Here is a 20392-nt window from a genome sequence, read left to right on the forward strand (position 1 = left end):
AGCAGCGGGAGCGCACCCCGCCGCGGGGATTCGAACTGCCGACCTTTCGATCGGCAAGCCCTAGGCGCTGAGGCTTTAACCCACAGCGCCACTGTGGTATCATAGCAGATGGTAATTAAAATTATATTACTAACATCACAGGGGTCTAGGCTCTCCAGTGAAGGGTATTTGCAGAATTAAACCATAATAACCTGACTCTCTTTTTTGTATTACAGCAAATTCATTTAAATTAATTGCAATTTTTTTGCACCAAAAAATGTTTTCATGGAAATTAAGCACTACTCTGTTACAAAACACATTACCTTGAAACAACTGACAAGAGGTATTAAAACAATTTTGAACTAAATCATTCTGTTCCATCTAAAACATGGAAAAGGAACACAAATGTGAAGGATTGCCAGAGATTTTGTAAAATTTTACCAGGGAAGAGTAGAAGTAGAAATGTCAGAATCTGGAAAAATAACTACAATGCAATTTGGATGCCCAAAACAACTAGCAAAAATGGATATCCCAAAAGAATAGTTTTATTTGAGCTTCTGTATACCCTGTCTGGTTTATTAATATCGATTTTTTGTTTGCATTATAAAATTTATATATTTGTATTGTGTATTATTTGGATTATGAAATAATACGAGCATGGGGCATCCAGAAAGTATAAAACAATGCATCTACATAAGAATCTGAATCATTGCCAAAATATAATACTGACTGTCCTTGACTCTTCCTGCCACACTTGTCATGCCCTCATGCCACACCCTTTGATAACCACACACACAAACGCATATTAAAAACCTATGGAAGTGGAGACATCATCCCATCTGCTCCTGCCTCTCACCATCCCTGGCGATGGACCCTTGGTGCGTACAAAAGGTGAGCATGTGGGGCATGTGGAAAAAGGGAAACCATAACCCAGGGTTGCACCTGACCCAATGATCCCTCCCAGAACTGGATTTCAGTGGCAATTCTAGGATGCTGGAGGAAAGGGGTCTGCCGTCTATTCAGGATACCTTTCTCCCCCGCCCCCCCCCGCCCCCAGTCCTGCTTCGCAGCCTAGGCTCACCCCACACACAGGTAAGCACGGAAACCGTCAGGGCCCTCTTTCTCTTGGGGGTCGCCTCCTGACTATCCCCACCGCCTCAAGATCCGTCCCCTTTAGCTCTCCCGCCGATTCCTCCCTCGCTGACCTAAAAGGGCCGGCTCCAGAGGAGGAGGCGGCGTGGGGAGGAAGAGCTCGCCTCCGATTACCTGTCGGCTCCTCATCCAGCCCCACCCCCACCCCCCGCGCCCGGTGCTCTGCCCTAGGCAGGATCAGCACCGCTCCCTGGCGGGAGGAAAGGCAAGGCGAGTAGAGGCGGAGGCTGCTCCTCTTTCCTCCGAGGGAGAGCGGCAGCACCAGGCAGAGGAGGCGCCGGCTGGACAGTCCCTCCGCGCACCCCTGACAGCCCGGTGAGGTGTGGGGCTGGACGGTGCCCACCTCCGACTCCTCAGCCGCTTCCTTCAGATCCTTCCGCCCTTCTCCTCCCCACCCCACAAAAAACATCCAACTTCATGGGGGTCCCCCCGCCCCAAATATCTGCCCCCCACACGGTGGCCTCCCACCCCCCCTCTCGATCCTCCCCACAAGTTGCCCCCTCCCCGCCTCCTCCTTCGCCCCGCAATCCGCCAGGCGCGCCCGACCCGACACCGGCCGGCCACCCCACCCGGGAGCGGCGCCCCCCTCGCCCGCCCCATCCAGGTCTCACCTCCGCCGCCTCCCTCCCTTCCTCGGGCTTCTCGCCTGCCTCAGGCAAACAAACTGATAAGCACCCGTATCTCAATTTGAAAAAAATAAAATAAATACAAACTACTCCGCACGCTCGACCCCGCCTTTACCGCCTCCTCTCCAACTCACCAGCTCGCCCTCTTCCTCCTCCCCTCGCCCTTCTCCAAGCAGCCGCTGGACAGTGCCCGAGCGTCTCCACATGCAGCCCACCCAATGGCCATACGTCTTGTTAATGGTCCCAACCAATAGGCGCGCGGTTTCTTTACCGGCGTCTAGTAGCTACAGCGCCGCCATCGCTGTTCAGGGCAACAACAAAAAAAGTTGGTCGTAGACTTTTTGGAGTTCGTGTTGCAAAAGGAAGCGGTGCCACCGCCTTCTTCGCTAAAAGGCGTCTGCGCCGTTGAAGTCAGCAGGCCCGCCATCTCAAGAAAGGGCAGGGAATGAGAAGAAAATAGGAAGGAAAACGTACAGGGCGGTAGCCATTTTGGGTGAGGGCAGAGTCTGGTTGGCGCCGTTTAAGACGCCGCCATTAGAGGGGAAGACCAGAAATTCAAGCTTTAAAGAAGCCGTGTTTCCATTTTCCAGTTGGATGCGATGGAATAAAGAATAGTAGTTTCCTTGGTTCCTTCCTTTAGGGAGGTCGTTTCGTCATACACGCGGTTTCTGAGGGAGATTAATCTGTATTAAGTTAGAATTATAGAATTATAGAGCTGGAAGGGAAATAAAAAAATTTCTTCCTGTAGCAGCTTAAAGACCAACTAAGTTAGTTCTTGGTATAAGCTTTCGTGTGCATGCACACTTCTTCAGATACACTTCTTCAGAGCTGGAAGGGACCCCCAAGGGTCATCCAGTCCAACCGCCTGCAATGCAGGAATAAGTTCGTTGTAAGGCAGTGCAAAACAGCACACACACATAAAGACTAGTTTAATATGTTGTTGTTATTATTATTATTATTTATTATTTATTAAATTTCTATACCACCCTTCATCCGAGGATCACATGGTGGTTTACAACATAAAAACACAAAAATACATAACATAGTAACAAACAAAATAATACTGCCTCCAACACACACAGTTTAAAGGGCTATATATTGTTTAATTAGCCAAAGGCCTAGGAGAAGAGGAATATCCACCTGGAGGAAAAACATTTGTGTTCATATTAAAAAAAAAAATGTTGAGGTATGAAGTGCTCACCATCTTGCCAGTTCATTCCCTCCACACTCCTAGGCATGTCTGCTCAGAAGCAGGCTTCTGCGTCAAAGGAGGCCTCCAAGACAGAATGATCTTAGCCAAGGAATCAGACCGACCAGGATCTATGCATATTCCCCCTCATCTCTCTCTGAAAGTAGTAGTGATGAGTAAAGGTGCACTCCTTACCCCCATTTACCACATGGAATTCACCTAGACCTATTTCTGAGTAGACATGGTAGGGATTGCCAGCTTAGCTTGGGTTAGAAAACTCAGGGGGAGGAAACTGATTTTCTAGATCCATTTCAACCTGGGTTTCAGCCAGGTTTCGGCACAGACAGAAACTGCTTCCAACAGAAGCAGTTTCCAGGCCCCATTCAAAGTACTGGTTTTGACCTATAAAGCCTTAAATGGCTCCTGACCACAATACCTCAAGGACTGGCTCTCCCCATATGAACCACCCAGCAGCACCCTGCAATCATCCTCCAAGGCCCTCCTCCAGAAGAAGGTAGTAATATGAGAATGGGCCCTTTCTACAGTGGCTCTGTGTTTGTGGAGTGCCCTCCCCAAGGTGGTTCGAATTGCACCTTCATTATATACACCTTTAGGTGCCAGGCGAAGGCAACCAGGCCTTGCACTGATTAATATCCTATACCCTTTTAAATGTGTTTGGAGGGGGGAGTTATTAGTTTGTGGTCTTCTTGCCGTTTTTGTAAAACATTTTGTGCTTCATCTTCCATTTTTATGTTTTGAACCACCCTGAGATTAAAGGATGAAGGGCGGTATACAAATTTCATAACTAAATAAGAATAATGATATCCCTTAGCAAATCTCTGCCCTACACTTGCCCTTTTCTTGGTCGAAGCCTTGCCCGAATGAAGGTACCAGTCATTTCCCCCAATGTGACCCCTTCCCAGACGTTGTTGGACTGCAATTCCCATCATCCCTTGCCATTGGCTATGATGGCTGAAGCTGATGGGAGTTGGAGTCTATCAGCATCTGGCGCGCACCGCGTTGGCTATACCGCTTTACCGGCTCTAAATGATAGCTGCCTCCGCCCTCCTTCATCTCTAGGATTCGCCCGTCCTCTGCTGTCAGGATCAATGGGTTTTATTTCTACCCAGACCTTTTCTTTTAAATGTCACCCGCTTGGGGAAACTACGCCTCCCAGGATGCCGCGCAGAGCGAGCCCTCTTCCTCACCGCGCCTCGCACTGCGTCGGCTGAGTGGGAAAGTGCGCGGCAAGCGCGGCGCTTGTCCAGGCTGCCCCTCGCGCGCCTTGCGCCACCCTCGGCCCGCTTGCTGCCCCTGCTATGGCGGCAGGGGCTCCCTCGGCTGTTCCTGCCCGCAGCCCCCCTCGGTGGCTCGGAGGCCCTGCTGACGGCTCCGTGTACCTCCTCCTGCCCGTCCCTGCTGGAAGTGCCCTGGTGCTAACACCAGGTGAGCAAGTGGGGGGTATGGACGGAGGGTTTGTTCGGAAACCGGCGCTAAACCTGGCCCAGGGATCTGCCCTAGAATAGCATTTTTAGCCAGGTCTAAAGTCTGGATCTTGAAATGTCTGCCTATGTGTTAGAAAGTGGGAGATGGACTCGTGTTTGTTTGTGTGCGTGCTGCAAGGGATAGATGAAAATGCAGCAGTAGGTTTCCTGAGTAACACTGCAAGCCTAACCCCATTTACCCGAAAGTAAGCATCACTGAATTCCATAGGCCTTAATTCTGGGTAGGCATGGTTAGGAGACTACGTACTGCAAACCCCACAAAAACCCTTAACACTGTTTCTCTCTTCATATGGATGCAGCCTACATATTTCTTAACCCAGGGGCTTCTTGGTTCTTGTGGTAGATATCACACCGTCTTCCTGTGCAAATTTTTTTCTTCCCAAGATGTTTTTCAGAGGGATTCCTCATCTTGCAGCGCTTAACCCAGGGATGGGAAAACCTGTGGCCCACCAGATGTTATTGGACTCCAATCAGCCCAGCCAACATGGCCAGTGGTCAAGGATAGTGGATGTTGTGGTCCAGTAGCATCTGGCGGGCCAAAAGCTTCTCCATTCCTGCCTTATTCTGCCTCTCACACTACCTAAGAGTCAGAGAAGAGTCTGTGCACAAGCAGAACCATGGTGGAGAGTGGGTGCAATATTGTGTCAGGCTTGACACCTGCCCCCCCCCCCCATCCAGCCACTGAATGTGTGTGGATTAGGTTCTGTTTCAAAACCATGTGCTTAATTTGGTGATCAAGCCTCTTTTCTGTCTGCAGCAGATGGAGCAAATTCTGCCTGGATTCTGTCTCTCCCTGCAGAGAGCAAGAACAAAGTGGAAAAGCCACAGGAAGATGGTGCACAGCCACGTCCCATTTCCTCAAGTAGCTCCAGCGGGAGTGGAAATAAGGTGCTGCAGAAAGGAGGCTCTGCGAAAGACCAGTCGGCTTTTTGTAAAGGAGACTTGAAGGAGCCTCTGCGGGCCTTGTGTGGCAAAACAAAATCCTACAAATGCCCCGACTGCGGGAAAAATTACCGCAGGAGCACAGACCTCTTGAGGCACCAGAGGACCCACACGGGAGAAAGGCCTTATCTGTGCCTGGACTGTGGGAAGAGCTTCAGTCGGAGTTCAGTCCTCCTGGAGCACCAGAGAATCCATACAGGTGAGAAGCCATACAAATGCAGCCACTGCGGGCAAGGATTTAGCCAGAGCTCCAACTGTAAGCAGCATGAGAGGACTCATGGGAAGGAGAAAAGGAGCGACCCAGTACACTGGGGATCAACTTGGCAAAGGACAGAGTATCAGAGGCATGGGCCTAAAAGCCTGAAAAGAACTGATGAAGGTGCAAGAGCTGAGCTCGGACTCGGATCTCAGCCTCCAGGGGGAAGTTCCTCATGGAGCTCAAAGATGGTGATGAAGTATCAGAAAAGCCATAGGATGGAGAAGCCCTACAGGTGCCCCGAGTGCGGGAAATGCTTTGCACGTAGCACGGATTTCATCCGGCACCACATTACCCACACAGGAGAAAAGCCCTACACGTGTGTGAAATGTGGCAAGAGTTTTACGCGCAGCTCAGTCCTCATTGAGCACCAGCGAATCCACACGGGAGAGAGGCCCTATAAGTGTCGGCTGTGCAGAAAGGGCTTCAGTCAGAACTCTAACCGTAACCAGCACGAGACAATCCATCAGGCTAAGAAATCTCCTGACACTTCCTGAGTGGCAGTGGATCTTGTTACTGGGGTGTGGGACTCGCTAGAATCCACTTGGCTGGGGAAAGGGCCTGAAGCGCAAGTCCCAGCGGGTGCAGATGTCCCAAGGCAAATTTGAAGCTACAGTACTGTTAGAATCCAAATGGAAAGTCCAAGACTGCAAGTTTATGCCCACTTACTTGGGGGTAAGCCCCACTGAATTAAATGGGACTTACTTATGAGTAGACATGGGTATGATTGCAGCACTCAAGTGGTATAGGGGCTTATTTTTATATGAGGTCATTTGCTGCAGAAATCATGAGGAAAACACATCTATCTATGAAAAACCTTATTATTGACACTGAGAGGAAATAAATTTTGTTACAAATTATAATATTCTTGTTAATTGTTCTGTGCACCCCAAATGTAAATTCCACTATGTTCAGTGGAATGAGTGCCAGATTTAGGGTGGTACAGGTGGGTCCCACACAGGGTGCCAAGACAAGGGGGAGAAAAATTGAGAATATCCATAACTGAGAAAAATCATTTGGGGGTACCAAATTTTGGGGGTGGCCATATTACAAAGATTACCAAAATCCACCTCAGTGGAACTTACTTCTTCCATTCAGAAGTAAGTTACACCAGGTAAGTGGGCACAGGAGAGCTGCTTGTTAGAAAACCATTATAATTTAAATAAAAGAAAGAATATGGAAAAGGAAATAGTACCAGCAGGTGATCTTTTTCTTTCCCATATAGTGATCATTACTAATGACTGCTGGTACTTAACTCTGTTCTAAAAGATACTGAGAGTGTACAGCCTGATCATATTTCATACAAGCTACAGAAAACTGCAAGAAAGTAGCTTGAGTTTCATCACTTCATGGTGGTTGTTTTTAGATTAGAGTTGTAGAAATATTTGCTTGATTAGTTTGGACAAAACCTGTCTTGCATTATACCATTTCCTGGCCAAACACACAATCACTGCAGCATTTTCTTTTCTTTTCCCATCAGTGAATTTGTTCTGTTATATTTGTACCCTCTTTCACTATATACAGTGGTGCCTCGCAAGACGAAATTAATTCGTTCCGCAAGTTTTTTCTTCTTGTGAGTTTTTCGTCTTACGAAGCACGGTTTCCCATAGGAATGCATTGAAAATCAATCAATGCGTTCCTATGGAGACCGTCCGGGGACAGAGGGGAAGCACCGTGCGCCTTCCACTCTGTCCCCGGACCTATTTTAAAGCAAGGGAAGGGGCAGCAGGGAAAATCGCTTCTCCCCGTTGCCGCCCCTTGGTTCAAAAGGGGTCCGGGGAGAGAGGGGAAGGCGCGCGCGCCTTCTCTGTCCCTGGAGATTGCGGGGCTGGCAACGGGGAGAAGCGATCTTCTCCCCGCCGCCCCTTGCTTCAAAAGAGGTCTGGGGACAGCGGGGAAGACGCGCTGCACTTCCCCGCTATCCCTGGAGCTTGCGGGGCAAGCTTCGTTTTGCAAAGCAAGCCCATAGGGAAATGCGTCTTGCGAAGCGGCTAAGAAAACAAAAAACTCCTTCGTCTAGCGAGTTTTTCGTCTTCCGAGGCGTTCGTCTTGCGGGGTACCACTGTATGTCTTGCTATTTTTTTCCTATTTTTTTAAAATGAAAGCTAAATCTGCTTACCCCATGGTCCTGAAAATAAAAGTGCCTTTGAGGATGTGCATGCCATCCCAATCTCTGGGCAGTGTGAAATTACAGGGGTTCCAGGCGTTTCCTTCGGGAATGAGGCACAGTGGGGACTGTGGTGTCTTTATGACATATGGTTTATTTACACATATATACGACCTGAGCCCATGATGGAGGGGTGCACAGCATTAAAGCCCCAAGGAGGTCCTGCTTCTCCCACAGCCCACAGCCTTGGATTCCAGCATAAATCAGGCCTGGCTCTCGCTCTCTCTGCCCTTGCAGCCTGTAGTTTTTGCCTGCAGCTTCTAGCTCATATCCCTCAACTCTCAACTCTGGACTTTTGTATTTCTAAGGAACAGACAGTTGAGGGAGGCAGGCCCACAATTTTTAGCGGGCCATCACCAGGCTGGCCTGGCTATTCCATGCTGGGTCCAGGCATTAGGAGGAGGTCCAAGCATTCAGACCACCCCCTCTCCTACCAAACTCCTAACACTACAAATATGAGGGTCACATCTGTTGCTCTCCCCACTTTTACCTCCTGCTGTGCCTCCTTTTTGCCTCTGGCCCTGCCCATCATTGATATGTCGCCCCTACAAGGTTGCCCATGAAGTAATGCCATCAGTCCTCAGACACATGGAAGTTCCCCACCCTGGTCTAGGTGGGGATAGGTTCAGATCCCCACCCTCATATGAAGCTGACTGGGTTACCCTGAGTCAGTCAATCAGCCTATTCCAACAACTCATAGGGCTGGTGAATGATACAATGGGCAGGGGGGTGGGAAGAATCTTCTATGGGTCCAGCCATTGCTGCATCCTCTCCTGCTAAGAGTTCCAGCTTCTATCACACACGGTAGTTGCCGCCAACCCCTTTTCTGACGACAGGCTTTTGTGCCATTTTAACAGCAGCACAACAGGCAGAAATCCAGCAGATGCTATTTTACCTCTTACTTCAGCCTATTATTATTATTATTTGGGGGGGGGGGAATACACACAATTTCTGTTGTTAAAGAGGGCTGTGTGTCATACACCTTGCCCCGTTACCGGAAAAATCCGAGGGCTCCCTTGGACAAAAACAAAAACACCAACCAGGATAACTTGGAGCAAAACAGCAGCCTGTAGGCTTGGCCTTTATTGAACTGTTGCAACAGGGTGTTCCCCTCACTTGCAGGAGAGAGGAAAAGATCCAGAAAGATGGTGTGCAAGACCTTATAAAAACTTTTGAAATTCCCATCCTCTAGGTCAAGCCCACCCCCAGAAACATGCATACATTACAGAAAGGAGGGGTTGAGGGAGGAGTTGTGGTGGTAACCTGAGTGTCCTGTCACCTGGCTGGTTCTCCCCCCCCCAATGAGTCACTTCCAGGAGACAAAGGGGAGTTGGCAGTTTCCTGCCCCCAGAGGGAAGATCTGATCATCGTCCTTTGTTTCAGTCCATGCTGAATCCACTCCCATATGCAAGTTCTTTGTGATCTTGATGGTCTTCTGTCTAGGACCATCAGGGTTGACATAGCAACTGGGCAGGGCTCCTGTGGATGTGCTGGGATGGTGAAGGGATTATGGCTGACCAGAACCAAGCCACCCCCCTTTGATAGTCCTTGTCATATGGAGTAAAATAAAAATGGAACAGTGCAAATCCGATGTATGGTTGATTTTTCTATGAATTTATAACAGAAATGTGGCGTATGTAATGTGTGTGTGTGTGAGTGTGTGTGAAGTTTGTAGAAACAGAATGATTGGGGTGGGGGTTCCCTCTACACCCCCCAAGCCCCTTTGTGACTACCCTGCTGATCTCCCTCCGGGCAGTGGAGTCTCCCGCTGTCCTTGCCCTCAGGCAGCGAAATGTCTTGGGCCGACCTTTGCTCCCAGGCATGTTCCCATGCACTACTCCCGTGTTAACGGTGCACCTTCCGGATTCGAACGGACGAGAGGCGATCGTTGCTCTGCACATCCTCGGAAGCAGCATTCTCTCCCCGCCTCCCCCGTCCCTATTCCACGGCGCGGTTTCTGCAAGAGCTCGCTTGCCACGAGGAAACACGTTCCTCCGGGATGGCCTCTAGTAAAAGCTCCGGATCAGAGGCTCCGAGCTTCTCTCTCTTCCTCCTCGCCCCCGCCCCTATTTCAAAACCCGAATACTCGTCGCTTGCGGGGCTGGAGAAGGGTGGGAGGGAGGAGGACTCCTGGGTCCACCCCCTACTCGCGTCTGGCAGGAACAGGCGCCGCTGCTGCAGTTGCCACTCTCTCTGTCTTGCAGACCTCTCCACCAATGAGCGACAACGAGGGAAGGCAACGTTGGCGAATCTGCGAGGCGTACCGCCCCTCCGCCACCCTCCTCTCGACGTCTAACATTCTCCCCGTCTCCCCCCCCCCCGGCCCTCGGAGCTCCCCCTCCCCACTCAGCAGGGTCTCTTCTCGGGGAGGGAAGAGGCGCAAAAGCGCAGCCGGAGCCGATTCCGCCGCCCATCTCGAGGCGCTTGCCAAAGGGCGAGGAGCCTACGGATCCCGTTGATCGGCTCTGCTAGCCACCTCTGCGCCCTCCTCCGCATCATCATCATCTTCATCATCACCCTCGGCAGCCCCACCATTCCCCCCCTGCTCCAGAGAGGCCCGGGTGAGTGGGGAGGGGAGCCAGCCTGGGTCGCAGGAAGCAGTCACTCCTTGGATCAACTTCCTTCCCGGACTTGGTACTGGCCCCGGGTGGGGAATCCGTCTCCCCTTCCTTACCCAGCCCCTTATCCTGCTGCCAGCTACCCTAACTCTCCATAGGGACGTGGCGGAGAAAAAAGGGTGTCTACCACGTGGGTTTCCAGAAGCAGCTGTTGCTTGGAATAGAGAGGTGTGCATCACAACACAACCCCCCCCTTGGATTTCTAAGACGCAATTAGGCTAAACTTACGGAGCTAGTGATATTAGCGAGCAGACACACGCCAAGACTGAGAGACAAAAGAGGTAAGTTTTAAGAGCTCGAGACTCCTTGGGGTTGCGGGGAAGGGTGGGTCTTATTTGAGGCCATGGCCTGCACAGGGATCCCTCTGCAGTTGTGATACCTACACATTAGTAGTGCTGTGTGCTTCTGAGCATGTGAAGGGTGCATAAATAAGCCAGTCGTTCTCTATGAAGACAGCACTTTGCATCAGGGATTAGTGACAGGATTTCCAGGCAGACTTGAGTCATACCATGGCCTCATCCATCTTCCCATACTATATTCAAACCAAGTGGACTCATCCTTGTTCATTGGGGGCTGGGGGCAATAGGAAAATAGATCTAAATATCTCCTGAATCTAAGCTAGGTGGCTGGCCTCACAGGGTAGTTGTGAGTCAAAAAAAGCTGCACTGACTTGTAGGGGGTTTGATGGTCTACAAATAAGAGTTGTTTAAAGAGGACTTAATTTTCTAATAACTATGCCTAGGGTGGAGAGCCTTGGTCACTTACCTTTGTTTCCCCCTCAAAAGCCACTCACTTCCGCACTTAAATTAATGATGGATGAGGACAAGGAGGACATGAAAGAAGAGAAGTCAGAGGGGATTCCTATATCTGGCACACCAACCGAGGTCAAAGATGGGGGTGTGGTAAGTAACAGAGGCGCTTTGACACTGAATGTTTCCCCAGATGCCTCTGGGTTTAAAAGAAAGACTCCTTTGTGGAAAACAGACCAAACCATCATGTCCGTTTCTGCTCAGACTGATATGACTAAAGCAATCTCATGCTGGGTGAACCGCACCATGGGAAGATCTGGTGCCTAAAATATGTAAGGAGCTAATTTGGTCTCCTAATGGATTTGTTTGTTTGTTTGTGTATGTATTTGTTTTCCCATTCTGTACCTTCAGAAATTGGATGCAGACAGGCCATTGATGAAGAATGCGGGAACATCTCGGGGATCCTCAGAGATACGGCGGAAAGGGCTGCTGACTAGAGTAAAGAAGGAAAGGGAAAGAGCACAGGAGAGCAAGGTGTGGCTATACAAGATCTCCAGACCTATGAGGTTTTTTTGTTTGGAAGGAGGGTGGTGAGGTGAAGGAAGGAAAAATCAGAACTAGAGGTTTGTGTGTCTGTCCTGGGTGTAATTTGCTTCCTACTAAATAATTATAGGAGACAGAAAAGGCCCCATAAAAGATTGAGCCACACACAGATTTGAGGGAATAGGCTGGAAAAACCAGGATTCTGAGATCCAGTAGGAATGGAGCAGGACTTCTTGGTTTGCAAGGAGTGTTTATTGATTGCCTTTCTATCCCATCCTTCAAGGAGCTCAGGGTGATGAACACGTTCCCTTTGCCCCCTCCCCATTTTATCCTCACAACATCCCTGTAAGGTCTGTTAGGCCAAGGGGTAGTGACAGCCTAAGAGCACCCAGCAAGTTTCATGGCCATGTGAGAATTGGAGCCCAGGCTTCCCTGATCCTAGTGTAGCATTCTGACCGCTATGCTGTGCTGGCTACTTGTGTTCTGCCCTGTCCAGATTACACAGGGTTGGTTGGTGTATTATTGTGCCTGACTTCATAGAAAAACAATATAGTGTAGGGTTATAGTGTTGGATTAAGGGGTGGGGAGAGCAGGATCAGATATTCAAGCTTGATGCTGAACAGTGACCTTGGACCAGTCATATTTCATTCTCCCACACACATTCTCTCTCAAGCTAGCCTGTCTCACAGAGTTGTTGTGAGGATAATGTGGGTGAGGGCTAGAACAGCTTATACTGCCTTGAGTTCCTTGGAAAAAATATGGAATAGAAATCTAATGAATAAAAATAACGTAAAATCTGCTCCCAGCTACTTTACCTCTTCTTTCAGCCTCTGCCACCTTCTCCAAGGAAATGGACACGGATTGCCACTTCATGCAAAACAGAAAAGGTGGCAACAGAGAAGGAGGAGGAGCCTCCAATTGTGGTGAAGATGCTTGAGATCCCAGTGGGTGACAACATGGTGAGTAATGAAAGCAAACCAATGACTAGATCTCAGGGCTACATCTATGCAGAGGTACCTCTGGTTATGAACTTAATTCGTTCCGGAGGTCTGTTCTTAACCTGAAACTGTTCTTAACCTGAGGTACCACTTTAGCTAATGGGGGCCTCCTACTGCCGGTGTGCCGCCAGGACACGATTTCTGTTCTCATCCTGAGATAAAGTTCTTAACCCAAGGTACTACTTGCAGGTTAGCGGAGTCTGTAACACGAAGTGTTTGTAACTTGAGGTGTTTATAACCCAAGGTACCACTGTATAGCAGAAAAGGATACACTGTATAAAGTGCTCCTGTTTACATCCGGACCCCTTTCTTCATTAGCATTGCCAGCCTTCCAACCAGCCTTTTTAAAAAGCAGCTTGATTTGGATTTTTATGGAGAAAATATGTCATCTCCTTATTTAAATATTGCTGCCGCCACCGTCCTTCAGTTGATATTAGAACTGAATACAGATTTACAGATTGATAAAGCACTCCAAGCATTGTAGCTCTGTAGGGAATAGTGTTTTTCTAACAACTGTCAGCACCATTAACAAACGAAAGCTCCCAGGATTCTTTGGGGGAAACCATGGCTATTTAAAGTGGCATGGTACCACTTTAAATGTATGGTGTGAATGTGGCATAAATAACTTGCAGAAAACAGTCTTAAAAGGAGGTTGCATAACTTACTTACAAACTGCATAGTTGTCCCAAGGATGATGATAAACATGATGGATAGGTGACAAATTTCAGTTCAGCGCCATCTTTGCCACTATACAAGATAATGGGGTTGGCAGAGAGAAGAGAATCCATCAATCAGGAGTTGCCATAGCACACTGGATAAGATTTTCTTATGTACTCTGGAACATGACACACCCGCATGTACACTGAAGTGATTGGCCTGGTTATATTTTGTCCACAACTTGGAAAGGGGAATTTTAGAGGCGTGAATGTGAGTCATCTCTACACCTGGTAGGTGGAAACCATTTGGGCATCCAAGTCTTGGAACATGACAGAAATGGATGCTAAACAGTTTTGCCAGATACAAGCACTCTTTGCTCCAACTTTTCATCACAGTGATTTTTATCTATATCTATATCCCATGGAAAGTGTCGTCTGCTAATTTCTGAAGAATGAGCCACTGCTAAATGTATAAGAGAATCCATTTGCTGGTTAGTTGGCAACCATATTCTTTATTAGAGATAAAAACAAGATCTTGCCTGCAAGAGTATTGTTCTTCAACTTTTAAAGGCAAAATCTGAATTATTTTGTTCTTCCCTCTTATTAAGAAACTAAGAATTGGAGAGATGGAAAGGAACAAAGAGCAGTTGTGGCACACTATGGAATGGGCTACGTACTCACATTGTTGCTTTTTGCTAGTACAGTAGATAGTGTGAGAAAACTGCCACACAGGAAGCTCAGCGGCCTACCTATAAGCAAGAAAACCCACACGTTCTGCATGCTGAGTGCTACATATATGGTTATCATTTTCAGTATTCTTCTATAAGTTGCTTTCCTTTGGCAAAAGTCAGCACCAGTGGTGATTTTGATACTTTAAAAATGGCTTTTTGAGTTGGCTGCAGAGAACACATCCTGTGAGGAGAAATTGACAAAGTGGTGTCTCCCCTGGCAACCATTTTTTACCTCCTTAGCCTTAGGCATGCACAACATTTGATTTGTTAGCCGTCTGTGATGACCCTTGGTGACCTCCTGGGACAGTAAAACACAGTAGGGCTGTCCAGGATCATATAGGTCACACTATATGGTTGATGAGATGTACTTGGTTTAGTGCAGGGGTCACCAGTGCAGCAGCTGCCAGTGTACCCACAGTACCTCCTATGGCGCCCACAAAAGGTCTCAGTAAATATCCCCTTAAAATCCAGTGTATGAGGCTGTTTGATATTCCTACTCAGTACCTCTTTGCATTTGCTCATCCTCTTCTGCACAACCCCATAACAGCCATTTTGTGACGGGCACCAATGGTACTTCTGCAGTATTCCAAATGTGCTCACTGCCTCCAAAAGGCTGGTAACCTCTGGTTCAGGTGGGCTTAAGGCCATCTTGGCCTGTCTCAGCATTTGAGAACTATTCAACTCTAGAGGGATAAGATACATATAAAAATGCTCACTTCTTGCTGTTTTTGCCTTTTCTAGCCAGAGTGTTCATTCTCCCAGAAAAGGTTAATAATGGAGGATGGCAGTGAGAAAGAACTGATAATTAGAAGAAGAGTGAAGAAGGAAAAAGATGAGGAAGAGAATCTGGAATTTGAAGTGGAGGTGAGGAGGGTTTCCACAGGTGGGAAACCAGTGAGTGGAGATGAAGATGGGAAGGTGAGATGTTTTATTTGGGTGAGGGGAAAGAAGGACCAACTTTCGGGGGGGGGGAAGGATTGCTTAACTCAGCCTTTGAAAAACTGGCCCTTCAGATATTTTAGACTACAGCTCCCATCAGCCCTAGCCAGCACAGCTGGTTTGGAATTGTAGTCAAAAACATGTGTAGGGCATCACGTTTGCAACGGCTAGTGACATCATTGTCTTGGTCAAACTTGCTCCATCTTGGTTCTACTGCCTTGCAGGACTTGCCCCCTGAGGAAGAGATGAAGGCTGAGGTGGAGGAGCAGAAGGCTCAGGAATTCGAGATGCAAAAAGTCACCGTCCCCATAGATGGGATTTTGGTGAGTACTGGGGGTAGCATAGCCGAGGGAATGTCAGGAGAGCTTGGAGGAGAGACCTGTAGATGGAGGTGGGTGGTGAGGTGGTTCTATTGTCCTGTTTCCATGATCTTTGGGAATGTTGGGTTTCTCCTGTCAGAGGCCTGATCTGCACTATACATTTAAAGCAGTATTGTACCACTTTAAACAGTCATGGTTTCCCTCAAAAAATCCTGGGAACTGGAGTTTGCTATGAGTGCTGAGAGTTCCTAGGAGACCCCTGTTCCCTCACAAAGCTATAAATCTCAGAGCCATTCCCTCTTCCCAAAGAAATATAGGAATTGTAGCTGTATGATGGGAATATGGGTCTCCTAACAACTCTGGACACCTTAACACTTTTCAGGATTCTTTGGCAGAAGCCATGCCTGTTTAAAGTGGTACGATGCTGCACTGATGGGGCCAGACTGCCAAGGCTGCATCCTGATGTTAGCCTTTTTTTGGTGAGTCTTGGCAGCTGTATGGCAGGGGGGGCGATGATGAAAGAAGTGGTATTTGGCAATTCTTCTGGCATTGTACAGGACAACATCTTACTAATGTTAGGACCTTGTAAGTCACTGAAACTCAAGAGTGCAATGAAGGAATAGTAAAAAAAGAAAAAGTCTACATGCTGAATCCAAGATTCACAAAAAAGGCTTGGCATCAAGATGAAGCCTTAACAATATGGCCAGAGAACCAGCAAGGGAAAATTTGGCCACATGCCTCTTTTCTTATCACGCTGCTGTAGCATTGGGGCCACCACTAGTAGGGACCCTCTTTGTTGTTGTTGTTTAGTCGTTTAGTCGTGTCTGACTCTTCATGACCCCATGGACCAGAGCACGCCAGGCACTCCTGTCTTCCACTTCCCCCGGCAGTTTGGTCAAACTCATGCTGGTAGCTTCGAGAACACTGTCCAACCATCTCATCCTCTGTTGTCCCCTTCTCCTTGTGCCCTCAATCTTTCCCAAGGGACCCTCTCTAGCCTTGTCTAATCTCCTGTCCATCCCCAGTTCACTTGCACACAAGATATACTCCCTTTACAAGTAGGTCAGGTTATATCATCAGCAGCCTGTTAAGCCAAAAGAGAGGCTTGCCAAGCATATATTAACTTTGACCTCTGGTTTTGACCAACTCTTAGTACACATTAGTTCCTGCTCTTATCAAAAGATGATTTCTAAAACTATGATACAGTACAAAGATGGATTCCTTCTTTAAAAAATAATGACTTGTTTATGTAGCAGTTTCCAGGCTAGCACCCCTAATATCTGTTCCCAGAGTGCCTTTTTTTCACAGCAGGCTAAGCTGTCCTAATCATTTCCTCCATTCCTGTAGGTGCCCTCCTCCTCCTCACACCCCAATACCTGTAGTGTTTGTGGCAAGAGTTTTAGCCGTCGCTCAAACTTGGCCAAGCACCAGATCATCCACACGGGTGAGAAGCCTTACCGCTGCAATGACTGTGGCCGCAGCTTCAACCAGAGCTCAGCCCTCACCAAGCACCAGCGGACACACACTGGGGAGCGTCCCTACGTCTGCGGAGACTGTGGAAAGGCCTTCACGGCCAGTTCAAACCTCCTCCAGCACCGCCGTTTTCACACAGGAGAGCGGCCCTATCGGTGTGAGCTGTGTGGCAAGGCCTTCTCCCAGAGCTCCAACTACAACCTGCACCGCCGCAGCCACACAGGAGTCACACCGTATCAGTGCAATGTGTGTGGCAAACGCTTTACCGGGAGTTCCTGCCTTACTCGCCACCAGAGGACCCACACAGGGGAGAAGCCATACCAGTGCCAGGAATGTGGCAAACGCTTTTCTGGGAGTTCCACTCTGGCCAACCACCGGCGCACCCACACAGGTGAGAAGCCTTACGGCTGTGCTGAGTGTGGCAAGAGGTTCACCCACCACTCCAACCTAGTGGACCACTGGCGGGTGCACACAGGAGAGAAACCATACGTTTGCAGCGAGTGCGGGAAGAGCTTTCGGCTTAGCTCCCACATCATTCGCCACCGCCGCACTCATGCCAATGCCCGCGGTGCTAGCCTGGCATATGACATCCTTGGCAGCGTCGATACAGCTGGCAATGACGCCAACATTGGTGCCCATCACGTCAGCCTCCTCTATGAAAACGCCAGCAGCACTGACGGTGGCAGCCCTCACGGGTCCGGTCACAATGCCCTGTGTGCCAATAGCAGCATCTCCAATGGCAACAATGATACCGATGGGGAAGAGGGCAGCCGGCTTCTCATCTGCGGCCAGTGTGGTAAAGGTTTCCGCCTGGAGTCCGGCCTTCAAGAAGACTCCGTGCTGGGTGAGGGACCCTATACTTGTACTGAGTGTGGCACCAGCTGTTGGACGTAGCCGGACAGTGGTGTAGCTGAGCAGCAAATCTTCCGTAGCCCTCCAGGATCTCTGGCTGGATCAGAAAGCAAAGCCTGAGCACAGGAGAGAGATTTATCTGTGACTAAATCAATAATGGACCAGAATGGAGAAGTGTATTCTGATCTCCATTTTTTTAATGGGTTTGGGGAAATGCTTGTATTGAACTAAGATTGGATCTGCTTCCATAGAATACTATGTTCACCTCCAAAGATCTGTTCCTGCTTTTGCTGTGAAGGAAAGGAGTAAATAATATTGCAGAGTATATGCATATGCACGCGTGTGTGTTTGTGGTGGCAATCTTGATTTCTAGGACAGAATGGGTTTCTAGTGCAGGGATGGGTAACCTTTGGCCCTCCAGATGACACTGGACAACAGCTCCCATCATCCCTGACCACCAGCTGTGTTGATTGGGGCTGGTGGGAACTGGAGTCTTAACAACTGGGGGGGTCAAAAGTTACCCATTCCTGCTATAGTGCCACAGGATAGCATTAGGAAGATACTAAGAACATACAAGGCTTGCTGGAACAGGCCTGTGACTTATCAAGTCCAGCATCTTGTTCGCACTTGCCTATGGGAAGCCCACAAGCAGGATGTGAGCTCATTAGACTTACCCTCCATCTTCTGTATTCCCTCTAGCTTTCTCACCCAGTACTTTTGTTCTCTCCTCGCCTCTGCCTTGCAAAAAAGAAAATAGAAAATCACCTGTTGTCTTCTCTTTTAAAATGCTACTATTCAAAAGAATCAATTCCAGGATGCACCAAGAGCTTGAATGGATTTTCTCATCCCTATGTAATAAAGTTAAGGAAAATAATATCAGGTCAGCAGTCAAGGTTCTGATTGAAGAAAGGAAATCATTAACACTGGTGCAAGTAGCAATACAGTAGACACAAAAGCTTTGGATTTGTGTCACTAGCTCCCCCTTCTGGCAGGAAAAGAGACACTTGAAGGAATGAGGATGTATCCATTGTGGGAATGAATGCATAGAAGATGGTCTTCTGTTTTTTGTTTTCCTAAGGCAGAGGGTGTGTATGTGGAAAAACATATATGTCATATATATGTTTAAGATCCTTGGACTTCATAGACTCTTACTAGCATTTGTAGAACATCTAAACCAAAATTTGGTCCCTAAATAGACCTGGTCACTCCTGATTTGGAAAGGTTAGGAGGACACTTTTTCCACACCTGTCTCTTGAAACATAGAAGCCTACAGAGCAAGGCAAGCCACGTACTTCAAGCAGCCTCAGACTGACAAAGCAAGTGTTCACAGTGAACTTCATTTGTGCATATGAAATTTCTGCTTGGCCATTAATAGTGTATTGACAATATTCAGGCTAATATTCAGCTTTTGTAGGAGAGGGCAGTATCCCAGGAAAACATACACACCACTGCCTTAATCAATCTCTTAACAGTGAGTAATATCATATTACCATCTTCCATGGTCTAGGGACTTTGGGTCTGGGCTATATATGTTCTGTACTAAAAGTAAAAACTTTCCCTCCTAAAAAACGCACACTAAAGTAACCAGAAATAAATCACATCAAATGAAAGTGTAATCTTTTATCAATCTTAGAAGCAAACCCCATTCATTTCAATGGTGTTAGAGCCTAAGCAATGTAGGAAATTGTCTCATATCTTGCTCAGTATTGATGATATTGGTAGCGGCTTTCCATAGTTTGATTGATGCCTGCCAGCCCTTCCTGAAGATGTTCGATTGAATCTGGGATCTTCTGCATGCCAAGCATGTGCTCAACCACTGAACTATGGCCTTTTCCAAAACGCGTAGAGCTGTGTAAAATTATTTATTCTGCTTTCCCCAAACCCACAAGCTACATGTAAGCATCTATTAGTACTGAAGTCCTAGCCTATGACCAGTGAAAGTTTTGATCAAGCCCAAATCTAGTTTCTGATCCCACCAGGCACTGATCCAACGTCTTCCAAATTTCTCTTTGCTGCCATGAGGGCTAGAAACCGATTGGTTTTCATGCTTTAAAGGAAATGTCAGCACCCTAACAGTCTTTCAGTCCTGTAATATGAAGAGTGGAAAAACATACTTCTTTTATTTCCCCCCTAAGATTATTGCTGACACACATGGCAGACAAAGGCATTGTGATGGAGTGACTTAGGAACACAACTTATTTATTTATTTGTTGTGGGGGGTTTTTGGTTACATTTCTAAACTGTAGTCTTCAGTAAATAATGTTCTTGGGATGGCTTGGAAAAAGTATTTCAGCCAGATCTAAAAAACCAATAATTGATAACACATAAAAAATAATCAAGAGAGGAAGAATGGGTAAGAAATTTCACCATGGCTTAAAATACTTGGATTGTTGTTTGTTCGGGACAAGAAAAAAGTATTTATTTGCCTGGTGCTGAACTGATAAACAACATAGGTGCTAGGTAAGCTTTCCAGATGAAGGGGTTTCAATGACTGTGCCACCACCAAACAGGCACTCTCCCTAGCCATGACATATTTTATGTTGGACCAGGGGTAAACCAATAAGAGAAGGTCAAATGACAGCCTCAGTCTATTTGCGGACTGATCCAGGTGAAGATAGTCTAACAGGTATCTTGCCTACTGAGCCATGTAGGGCTTTAAAGGTAAGTACCAATGCTTTTAACTGGACTCAGAAACAG

At 47.8% G+C, this 20392-nt stretch overlaps 3 protein-coding genes across 11 annotated transcripts in view; 2 read left to right on the plus strand and 1 right to left on the minus strand.

Moving 5' to 3' along the window:
* PRR14 (proline rich 14) overlaps positions 1 to 18431 on the minus strand; it is a 30105-nt gene extending 11674 nt beyond the window's left edge. For 2 of the 6 annotated variants that reach the window (XM_082196852.1, XM_082196851.1), the window contains exon 1: positions 1743 to 1885. The gene's annotated coding sequence lies outside the window, so the exon portion shown is untranslated. The other 4 variants (XM_082196855.1, XM_082196856.1, XM_082196854.1 and 1 more) reach the window with 4 other exon arrangements.
* Positions 2774 to 6838, plus strand: LOC309517353 (uncharacterized protein). 2 transcript variants are annotated; one of them, XM_082196497.1, is made up of 2 exons: positions 2774 to 4392; positions 5209 to 6838. In XM_082196497.1, exons 1-2 carry the CDS (start codon positions 4266 to 4268, stop codon positions 6144 to 6146), a joined length of 1065 nt encoding a protein of 354 aa, XP_082052623.1. In that variant the 5' UTR covers positions 2774 to 4265; the 3' UTR covers positions 6147 to 6838. The 2 variants fall into 2 exon arrangements, with proteins under 2 accessions (XP_082052623.1, XP_082052624.1); XM_082196498.1 differs by having other exon boundaries at positions 5212 to 6838.
* Positions 9532 to 18020, plus strand: LOC309517611 (uncharacterized protein). 3 transcript variants are annotated; one of them, XM_082196865.1, is made up of 8 exons: positions 9532 to 10377; positions 10533 to 10715; positions 11220 to 11336; positions 11595 to 11717; positions 12554 to 12685; positions 14853 to 14975; positions 15275 to 15373; positions 16718 to 18020. In XM_082196865.1, exons 3-8 carry the CDS (start codon positions 11244 to 11246, stop codon positions 17735 to 17737), a joined length of 1590 nt encoding a protein of 529 aa, XP_082052991.1. In that variant the 5' UTR covers positions 9532 to 10377; positions 10533 to 10715; positions 11220 to 11243; the 3' UTR covers positions 17738 to 18020. The 3 variants fall into 3 exon arrangements, with proteins under 3 accessions (XP_082052991.1, XP_082052990.1, XP_082052992.1); XM_082196864.1 differs by having other exon boundaries at positions 9532 to 10715; XM_082196866.1 differs by lacking the exon at positions 10533 to 10715.
* Positions 18432 to 20392: the final 1961 nt, after the last annotated feature.

The sequence above is a fragment of the Podarcis vaucheri genome (genome assembly GCF_965113315.1).
Source record: "Podarcis vaucheri genome assembly, chromosome: 13".
NCBI classification, from domain to species: domain Eukaryota; kingdom Metazoa; phylum Chordata; class Lepidosauria; order Squamata; family Lacertidae; genus Podarcis; species Podarcis vaucheri.

Coding starts and splice junctions, on each gene's coding strand:
- LOC309517353 (XM_082196497.1), top strand. CDS start 4,266: ATGGCGGCAGGGGCTCCCTCGGCTGTTCCTGCCCGCAGCCCCCCTCGG. Junction 4,393..5,208: donor TGCCCTGGTGCTAACACCAG/GTGAGCAAGTGG, acceptor TTCTGTCTGCAG/CAGATGGAGCAAATTCTGCC.
- LOC309517611 (XM_082196864.1), top strand. CDS start 11,244: ATGATGGATGAGGACAAGGAGGACATGAAAGAAGAGAAGTCAGAGGGG. Junction 11,337..11,594: donor AGGTCAAAGATGGGGGTGTG/GTAAGTAACAGA, acceptor CTGTACCTTCAG/AAATTGGATGCAGACAGGCC. Junction 12,686..14,852: donor TCCCAGTGGGTGACAACATG/GTGAGTAATGAA, acceptor TGCCTTTTCTAG/CCAGAGTGTTCATTCTCCCA.